Here is a 10241-nt window from a genome sequence, read left to right as displayed (position 1 = left end):
GCCAGCCAGAGTCCTGACCAGCATCCTCTCTGGCTATACACTTCTCACTATGAATTATTCAAACCGTCCTGAATAATGCAACATCGTTAGTCCTTCTAATGCAGGCTGGGAAGCACAGGCAGCCCACCCTGCAACCGCACACACTTAACATACACACACTCTGGCTGAATCGGTGTTACTGGGTATAAATGAATAATGAGAGATTCAGTTAAAATCACCCCCCTCCAGCTACTCATATGCTGTGGTATGCAGACGGTATGTTTGGATTATGGCAAAATGCATAAATATGCCATGCTATGGCTGAAGGGATGTGGTGGAGGAGCTAAGAGGTTGTATCCGTAGGCGACAGGACAGATCACTGCATGTTCTCCCTGCCCCATGGGAACCGGGGAGTGAAAACACTGAAGACCAGAATGAGTGTGTGAATTATGGTTGTGGCTTATTGATACCCGTGTCACGAGTCACGACAAAACGTGATGTTCAACATGAATAATGGCTGAAGTAAATGCAAAGAGCGGCTGGCATGTAGTCCAGGGGTTGGACTACATGCCAGCTTCAGTGACCAGCACAAGTTCCATGGAAGATGGGATTAAGGAAGGGCTTGGTCGAGAAGGGATACAGCTTTTGTTAAAATTGACTTTTCGGAGCTGGTTTAGGAGAACTTACGCAGCAGGTTAGGAGAATTAACGTAGCAGGTTAGGAGAATTAACGTAGCAGGCTAGGAGAATTAGGTTAATGTTAGGAAAAGGGTTAGTTTTATTTTATTTTAGGGTTAGCTAGAATCATTTCTAGACATGGCCCTAAGAAAGAGGATAAGAGTAGGTAGAGAATGAGGCAAGGGATGGAGATGACCTCTATCAGCTCAACAGTGTGGCCCTGACACTTGTTCATTTTTTGTGGGGGACATAGAGGGAAGTTTATTGTTGGTACAAAATCAAAGAAAAATAGACGATTGATTGAGGGGGAGAGTTGCTTTCGGAAAGTATTCAGACCCTTTGACTTTTTCCACATTTTGTTACGTTACAGCCTTCTTCTAAAATTGATAAAATAAAACCAATTCCTCAGCAATCTACACACAATAACCCATAATGACAAAGAGAAAACAGGTTCAGAAATAGCTTATTTACATAAGTAGTAAGCCCCTTTGCTATGAAACTCGACATTGAGCTCAGGTGCATCCTGTTTCCATTGATCATCCTTGAGATGTTTCTACAACTTGGAGACCACCTGTGGTAAATTCAATTGATTGGACATGATTTGGAAAAGCACACACCTGTCTATATAAGGTCCCACAGTTGACAGTGCATGTCAGAGCAAAAACCAAGCCATGAGGTTGAAGAAATTGTCCGTAGAGCTCCGAGGCAGGATTGTGTTAAGGCACAGATTTGGGGATGGGTAGCAAAACATTTCAACAGCATTTCTGCAACGTTATATTCCATGCGATGCATTTTATGCAACGTTTCCCCTACCCAGCTGTTCCATTCTCCGTGTAGCCTCCTGCTGGAATGGAAGGAGAGATATCGCTCGAGTCGCTACAAAACGGAATATAATGTTGCAGTTTAAGTTCGTAATGTTTTTGGAGCCTTTGTTTGTGTTTTTTCAGAGCCCCCATACTGCGACGAGGAAGTGAATCGTTTCTTGGTGTACTTTTTTCAAAAACAAGTAAAATCGCAAAATAAAAGTGTCTGGACCCTTCTATAGCATGGAATTAACATTTAAAAAATAGATTTTGTTGTGAAAAAGTGTAACAGATATCTTTACGTCGTCCCCTCGCCCCGACACGGGCGCGAACCAGGGAACCTCTGCACACATCAACAACGGTTGCCCACGAAGCATCGTTAACCATCGCTCCACAAAGGCCGCGGCCCTTGCAGAGCAAGGGGAAACCCTACTTAAGTCTCAGAGCGAGTGACGTAACTGATTGAAATGCTACTAGCGCGTACCCGCTAACTAGCTAGCCATTTCACATCCGTTACACTCACCCCCCTTTCAACCTCATCCTTTTCCGCAGCAACCAGTGATCCGGGTCAACAGCATCAATGTAACAGTATAACTTTACGTCGTCCCCTCGCCCCGACACGGGCGCGAACTAGGGACCTTCTGCACACATCAACAACGGTTGCCCACGAAGCATTGCTACCCATCGCTCCACAAAGGCCGCGGCCCTTGCAGAGCAAGGGGCAACCCTACTTAATATCTCAGAGCAAGTGACGTAACTGATTGAAATGCTACTAGCGCGTACCCGCTAACTAGCTAGCCATTTCACATCCGTTACACTCACCCCCCTTTCAACCTCCTCCTTTTCCGCAGCAACCAGTGATCCGGGTCACGGCACCAATGTAACAGATATCTTTACGTCGTCCCCTCGCCCCGACACGGGCGCGAACCAGGGAACCTCTGCACACATCAACAACGGTTGCCCACGAAGCATTGCTACCCATCGCTCCACAAAGGCCGCGGCCCTTGCAGAGCAAGGGGCAACCCTACTTAATATCTCAGAGCAAGTGACGTAACTGATTGAAATGCTACTAGCGCGTACCCGCTAACTAGCTAGCCATTTCACATCCGTTACACTCACCCCCCTTTCAACCTCCTCCTTTTCCGCAGCAACCAGTGATCCGGGTCACGGCACCAATGTAACAGATATCTTTACGTCGTCCCCTCGCCCCGACACGGGCGCGAACCAGGGAACCTCTGCACACATCAACAACGGTTGCCCACGAAGCATCGTTACCCATCGCTCCACAAAGGCCGCGACCCTTGCAGAGCAAGGGGCAACCCTACTTAAGTCTCAGAGCAAGTGACGTAACTGATTGAAATGCTACTAGCGCATACCCGCTAACTAGCTAGCCATTTTACATCCGTTACAAAAGCAAACTTCTCATTTAATAGACCAATAAGAAAGAGTATCACACCTCTGCCAATAACAGCCAATTGTCTGTTTTCCCCTCCCCTCTCAGACCACTCCCAGATAGTCCTAGCTACAGTAAATTCTTGCTTGAGAAATTGCCCTTTATTATTTTTGTTTCTTTTTGACCATTTTAATTGAAAATAATCAGAGTAAGGTACTTAATTGTTACTCAGAAATGATTTGATATTGTGATAAAAACAGCTGCATTGGACCTTTCAGTGTGTATTCCTGATGTGTTTCAGAGTCAAGCTCCCTGGTCAGGAGAGCTTCGTCAGACTCTGTGAGCACAGGGTAGTACTATAGATCTGCCCTACCCAGAACTGATCTTGTTCAGCAGAGCCCAAAGCCCAAAAGGCCTGGCTCAGAGCAGGCTGTGAGAACAAAATACCACTGGTCTGTTCCCTCTGCTTCAGTCGGTCTGCACACAGCCAGGCCAGCACACATCACCAAGTCATTACAAAACCAAACGAGGGAAAGTATGAGAAAAAAAACATTCCATTTAGATGCAAATGCTTCTCGTTTCCTCTCCACACTCTGACAATGTATCTCTGTGGCTCTTCCGGAGAGCGAAGGAGAAGCGAGGATTAAACCGGTGATAGATGAGTAGTGACAGGTAGGACCGCAGCTAGATTTCGGGGGATGAGGTCACATGCGTCGCCGCTGCACACATTCATTTACCCACAAAGCTGTGTGGCGCCCCACTGAGAGCCTGACAGCAAGCCAATTACTATGGGCACCATGACAACAACCAGCCAGCCCCAAAATAACCCAAAAAGCTGACATTTGGCTCATATAGCAGGATCAAACTGTTAATCGGCGATGACAGAGCACAATGTTTAAAAATGGGGTTTGACAGTTAATAGGTCATAACACACTGTGGTACTTGTGGGTAGTCTGGCTGCACTGCATTCATTTATAAAGTAGTGGAACTCTAGTCGGGACAATTATACACACTGACAGCTCCTTATTGAGCCTTCACAGAAGAGGCAACAAATAATGGTAATTTCACTTTCTATGCCTGGGTGACAGTCAATACAAGAGATTTCTTAGTACCAACAGCACTCATTGATGTGTCACCTATAACCACCCTAGGACCACAGACATGCCTAGGATATAGTTGTATGGTCCAAAAAAATATCCTTTCAATGGAATGCTTGAAAAACAGTCCTTCTTAGAGCCAGTTAACAAATGTTCATACAAATGTTTATTTTACACAAATGCCTATGTTGTATAGTGAAATTGACACATTGGTTACAATGCGTGGTCAGGTCAGTAAAAAGCAGAGGTCTACAGTATGGGTGCAACCTGGCTAACCTTTAGCCTGGTCGCAGATCAGTTACTGCCAGGTTAGCAGAACCTGACAGTAACAGCACAAACAGATCTGTGACCAGGCCAGCAAACCATGACAGAGGTCAATGCCCAGGTTAGCATTTATTGGGATGACTCCTGTACCGGAGGCAGCTCTACACAGTGGTCAATAGCTGGCACAGGCACAAAGGCATGATCTTAACCACACTGCTAACACTAACCTTAAATTAAGAACAAAAAGCTATTTTTTTTGTTTTTATGAATTTTTGCCATACAGACAATTTTACTTCGCCACTGGCACATCTAGCGGAAATCGCTCAGTTCAGCCTCCAGGGAAGAACTAATCCCAATAAACGTCAATCTGCGGTCAATACAGGGAAGGCTGAGCATGTGATAAGGGAATGGCATATGCACACGCTTAGCTACATAAATACATACAATGTAAAGACAAAGTCCATCAATTATGGGTACAAAAGACTCCCAGTGCTATATGTATAAAAATATGTTTGTTTTCATGACGACTGAGAAAACAAAGAGAGTTGCATTTCCAAGTGGCTTTTATGAGCCACATGCTGATCGTTAAAAATGGTTTGTGTATAACCTGCCACGGCACCATGCGTTTGTTTGTGAATGTGTCAGCACCCAACAGTAACCCCTTGCCATACCAAAGTCTGACACCTTCTGGTTTGTCTGCCAGGGGGCGCTGACGGACAGTTTTGTTTTAATGAATGACATGCAGAGCTGTAATACCGCGGAGGAGCTCTTCAAACCAGAAGTCCATTCTACATGGATTTTACGTAGATAGGATCCTGATCACCTCTGAAACAACTCATCCTGGATGAATCTCAATCTGCCAACCACATTCACTAGGGGAGAATATAGGATTCTGATATCATGAGGGATTTTTATGTTCATCCTTTTTAAATAAGGAACATATTCAAAGCCATCAGGTCCCCAGATTCACGGCTCAACATGATATCTTGCTTGATGACATTGTAATAGAAGACTAACCAGACGGGTGAGTTACAAGGGAGGCTCCTCTTCACCCCCTAGTACCATACTCACCATCTCAAGAGGCGATTAGCTAAATTAACCCGCTTAGACTTTCAATGGTAATAGCTACAGAATAGAGTTCTGCGTACAAGGTACACAGGCAGATTGAGGCTGTGGTCCAAATCAGTGTATCTTCTCTCCCGGAGTGCTCTATCAGGCAAAGTAAGCGTGATAGAAGTGAAAGCATGAACCCTGAGAAGAGATATATGCGGGGAATGAATGTGTCGCTTTATAAAAAAGTTTCAGCAAATACAGGGTCCTTTAATGGACACGTTATCAAAATATGACTAAGCTGGGAAGTGGGATCATCCTATGAAAAATGTAAAAGTGGAACGAGACAGCAGCACATCTCCAAAATATTGACTTACATCAGCAATCAGGATCCTATGGGATCCTAATCTGGGCGACTTTGAGTTTTTAACGTTTGAAGAGCTCTGCTTTACAAACCAGCCATGTGTGTATAATGGTATGTTGAAAATGTTACATAAGTTAATATGGGATATGGATGGACCATTCTGAGCCCCTGTGTTGACAGTAGTACTTTTAAAAGAACATAGTCCTGTATAGTACAGAATAACCTTGTTACAGAGAGAGAGCTGGCTTGTGGACGAGATGTACTGCAGTATAACATGCTGTTGTATTGCTACATTGCGCCTGGGAAAGTGCTGCTGTACGCATAAGCCATACTACAGTACATACTTTAAGGTCTAAAATATATACTTTTTTTAACAGATCCCCTGGAGAGAAGGCCTTCAGCCTTGGGGGTAATCGTATAAATTGGCATTGTATTTTAATTTCTATTTAACATCATCAATAACAGCTAAAACAAGGGTTTTGTTTATATCAGAATAACAATGAATGCTACTGATATTCATGTCTTACTCTGTACATCCACAGATCGGGATATAAGGAAATGGGAGGGAGATTGACCCAGTACGCATAGACTTAAAACACCATTATATCACAATGTGTTTATACATAATCAATATACAGATGTAGAGAACATGTGCATGTAACTTTAAAAAAAAGTGAATTAAGTAGCTATAGTTTCAGAACAGCAGACAGGCCTGAGACGGTTTTTTTAACAGAAACATTTTGTCCAGAAGTTAAATAGTGGCAGTTCACCATCTGTAGTGGTGTGGCTGAGGGGGAATGAAGGAATGTCCATGGCAACAGTAGTGTCATTTGACTCTTTGGTGAGATGTCAAAATGGCTGTCCCCCTCCTCCTTCGGTCTCCACTTTCTGTCTGGAGTCATGGCATTAAAACAATTCCTTGTCTTGAGCTCTGCATCAGTCTTTCAGAGGTGGAACAACTGATTGTGTTCATAGACATTGACACATATGCATTTGTGTGCACACATTGTTCATCTACAGTTCCATCTCAACGAGAGAGTCCAGTTCAATCTTGTGTGTGCATGCAAGACAAGTCAAATTCATCACCGGTGTATATTTTTAAATTTTTTTTTTATATTAACTCATAAACCAGGTAAACCATAGATAAAAAGGATAATATATTCCAACATGTATAACATATATATTTATATATAATATAAAAATCCCAAAATAAAATAAAACTGCAAACCCAAAATAAAAGCATTTTGAAAACAAACAAAAAAAAATGTGTGTGGTGGTAAAAACAGTTGTCCAGTTCTACACAGAGGTCTCTGACTGTAGCCGCAGGACGAACTTGTGCGACTTGGGGTCGATGAACTCCTCTGAAAGCTGGATGTAGGGGATCCTTTTGGCCGTCACCACCAGGCTGAAGTCTATGCACTTGAGGAGGAAGATGGCGCCCTCCTTGAGGCCGCTGGTGACCGACGCCTCGCTGACCAGAGTCCACTGCCGGGCCAGCCAGCGCTCGCGGCCGTACTGCAAGGTGGGTCCGGGGGTCAGGTAACTCTCCAGGAAGGCCTATGAGGAGAGGAGTTAGCACTTTCCCAATAACATAATTATTTGTTACTACTATACAAGTAAGGTGCCACTCAAAGGAGTTGGTCAAAACCAGTGGGGGATGATGGTGGACGGGCTCATTGTAATGGCTGGAATGGAATGAAACCCCAAACTATTCCATTCCAGCCATTACAATCCGCTTATCCTCCGATTTCTCCTCCCACCAGCCTCCACTGATCAAAACACTTGGTCACCTTGGGCGTCATGTTGTTGGTGATGCAGAAGGCCAGGTGCTGCTGGATGCTCTCCATGCTGTGGCAGTGCTGCTGCCTGGTGGTGCGGAGGTACTTCTGCAGGGAGCGGGCCATGGAGGGGAAGATGGCCTGGGCGGCCTCGCGGGGGTCCATCACGTCCCCGGGGGCTTTTTTCTGCTCCTCCTCCTGCATGCGCTTGATGTGTGTGAAGGCCTCCTCTACCGCCACCACCAGTCTAGGAGGGCACATAAAATGTGGTGGTTCAGCGCGCAATGTGGTTGTTCAGCGCGCAATGTGGTTGTTCAGCGCGCAATGTGGTTGTTCAGCGCGCAATGTGGTGGTTCAGCGCGCAATGTGGTGGTTCAGCGCGCAATGTGGTTGTTCAGCGCGCAATGTGGTGGTTCAGCACGCAATGTGGTTATTCAGCGCACAATGTGGTTGTTCAGCGCGCAATGTGGTTATTCAGCGCACAATGTGGTTATTCAGCGCACAATGTGGTGGTTCAGCGCGCAATGTGGTTATTCAGCGCACAATGTGGTTATTCAGCGCACAATGTGGTTGTTCAGCGCGCAATGTGGTTGTTCAGCGCGCAATGTGGTGGTTCAGCGCGCAATGTGGTTGTTCAGCGCGCAATGTGGTTATTCAGCGCACAATGTGGTTCTTCAGCGCGCAATGTGGTTATTCAGCGCACAATGTGGTTGTTCAGCGCGCAATGTGGTTATTCAGCGCACAATGTGGTTGTTCAGCGAGCAATGTTGTAGTGTATACTTCTACTACAGGGGCTTTGGAAACATCTAAAAAAACTTTACATGGCATAGGATTAACTACAAAAATATATAGAAATAAATCAATTACCTGCACTTGTCTTTTCCTATTAGCCTTGAATTAGCTGATAACTACAGTGCCAGTCAAAAGTTTGGACACACCTACTAATGGAAGGGGTTTTCTTTATTTTTACTATTTTCTACATTGTAGAATAATAGTGAAGACACCAAAACTATGAAATAACACATTTGGAATCATGTCGTAACCAAAAAAAAGTGTTAAACAAATCAAAATATATTTTATATTTGAGATTCTTCAAAGTAGCCACCTTGGCACACTCTTGGCAATCTCTCAACCAGCTTCATGAGGTAGTCACCTGGAAAGCATTTCAATTAACAGGTGTGCCTTGTTAAAAGTTAATTTGTTAATGTGTTTGATCCAATCAGTTGTGTGTGACAAAGTAGGGGTAGTATACAGAAGATGGCCCTATTTGGTAAAAGACCAAGTCCATATTATGGCAAGAACAGCTCAAATAAGCAAAGAGAAACGACAGTCCATCCTTATTTTAAGACATTAATGTCAGTCAATCAGAACATTTTATGAACTTTGAAAGTTTCTTCAAGTGCAGTAACAAAAACGATCAAGCACTATGATGAAACTGGCTCTCATGAGGACCGCCACAGGAAAGGAAGACCCCGAGTTACGTCTGCTGCAGAGGATAAGTTCATTAGTTACCAGCATCAGAAATTGCAGCCCAAATAAATGCTTCACTGAGTTCAAGTAACAGATACATCAACATCATCTGTTCAGAGGAGACTGTGTGAATCAGGCCTTCATGGTTGAATTGATGAAAAGAAACCACTACTAAAGGACACCAATAAGAAGAAGAGACTTGCCTGGGCCAAGGAAATGAGCAATGGACATTAGACCGGTGGAAATCTGTACTTTGGTCTGAGTCCAAATTGGAGATTTTGGGTTCAAACCGCTGTGTCTTTGTGAGACAGGGTGTAGGTGAATTCTGCATGTGTGGTTCCCACCGTGAAGCATGGAGGAGGTGGTGTGATGGTGCTTTGCTGGTGACACTCTCTGTGATTTATTTAGAATTCAAGGCACAGTTAACCAGCATGGCTACCACAGCATTCTGCAGCGATATGCAATCCCATCTGGTTAGCGCTTTAAATGGGACTATTTGTTTTTCAACAGGACAATGACCCAACACACCTCCAGGCTGTGTACGTGCTATTTGACCAAAAAGGAGAGTGATGGAGTGCTGCATCAGATGACCTGGCCTCCACAATCACTCGACCTCAACCCAATTGAGATGGTTACTATGAGTTGGACTGCAGAGTGAAGGAAAATCAGCCAACTAGTGCTCAGCATATGTGGGAACTCCTTCAAGACTGTTCGAAACACATTCCAGGTGAAGCTGGTTGAGAGAATGCCAAGAGTGTGCAAAGCTGTCATCAAGGCATAGGTTGCTACTTTGAAGAATCTAAAATATATTTTGATTTGCTTAACACTTTTTTGGTTACTACATGATTCCATATGTGTTATTTCATAGTTTTGATGTCTTCACTATTATTCTACAATGTAGAAAAGAGTACAAATAATGTGTGTCCAAACTTTTGACTGGTACTGTACTTTATTTTGGGAAAACTTTCTTACTACAACTGTGTCTCACCTAGCTATCTTAAGATTAATGCACTAATTATAAGTTGCTCTGGATAAGAGCGTCTGCTTAGCGATTCAAATGTAAATGTAATCTAACATCAAACCAAAGAGATGAGACATACTTTAGTATCGGTTTCGTTGGTATGTCCAAACGGCTCCTTTACCACAAATATGTATAAAAACAACCCCATATGTCCTTCCATTCATTTACCAAACACCCGAAAACCCCCGCAAACCTGTCTCTCACCGGGCCTTGCGTTTACGGACGCGTCTCTCGTGCTCCGCCTCCTCGTAGTACAGCTCGTTGTGACTGGTGTCTCGGCGGCGGGCGGCAGCAGCAATCATAGCCCTAGACTGGGAGTGGGCCAATCCGGTCGCTGCGTTGTTC

General features: G+C 44.3%; 1 protein-coding gene across 3 annotated transcripts in view; it reads right to left on the bottom strand.

The window, feature by feature from the left end:
• Nucleotides 1-4092: 4092 nt before the first annotated feature.
• The window catches only part of LOC129840726 (vang-like protein 1), a 60217-nt gene continuing 54068 nt past the window's right edge, over nucleotides 4093-10241 (bottom strand). For all 3 annotated transcript variants that reach the window (XM_055908851.1, XM_055908850.1, XM_055908852.1), the window contains 3 exons: nucleotides 10101-10241; nucleotides 7418-7652; nucleotides 4093-7184 (listed from right to left, as the gene is read on the bottom strand). The exon at nucleotides 10101-10241 is cut by the window's right edge and continues 7 nt beyond it. In XM_055908851.1, the coding sequence (XP_055764826.1) occupies nucleotides 6924-7184; nucleotides 7418-7652; nucleotides 10101-10241 (637 nt within the window). In that variant the 3' untranslated portion in view covers nucleotides 4093-6923. The remainder of the gene's footprint in view (nucleotides 7185-7417; nucleotides 7653-10100) is intronic.

Source organism: Salvelinus fontinalis, chromosome 41 (genome assembly GCF_029448725.1).
Source record: "Salvelinus fontinalis isolate EN_2023a chromosome 41, ASM2944872v1, whole genome shotgun sequence".
NCBI lineage: Eukaryota > Metazoa > Chordata > Actinopteri > Salmoniformes > Salmonidae > Salvelinus > Salvelinus fontinalis.
The sequence above is the reverse complement of the archived record's forward strand: the minus strand, read 5'-3'. Positions and strand labels throughout refer to the sequence as shown.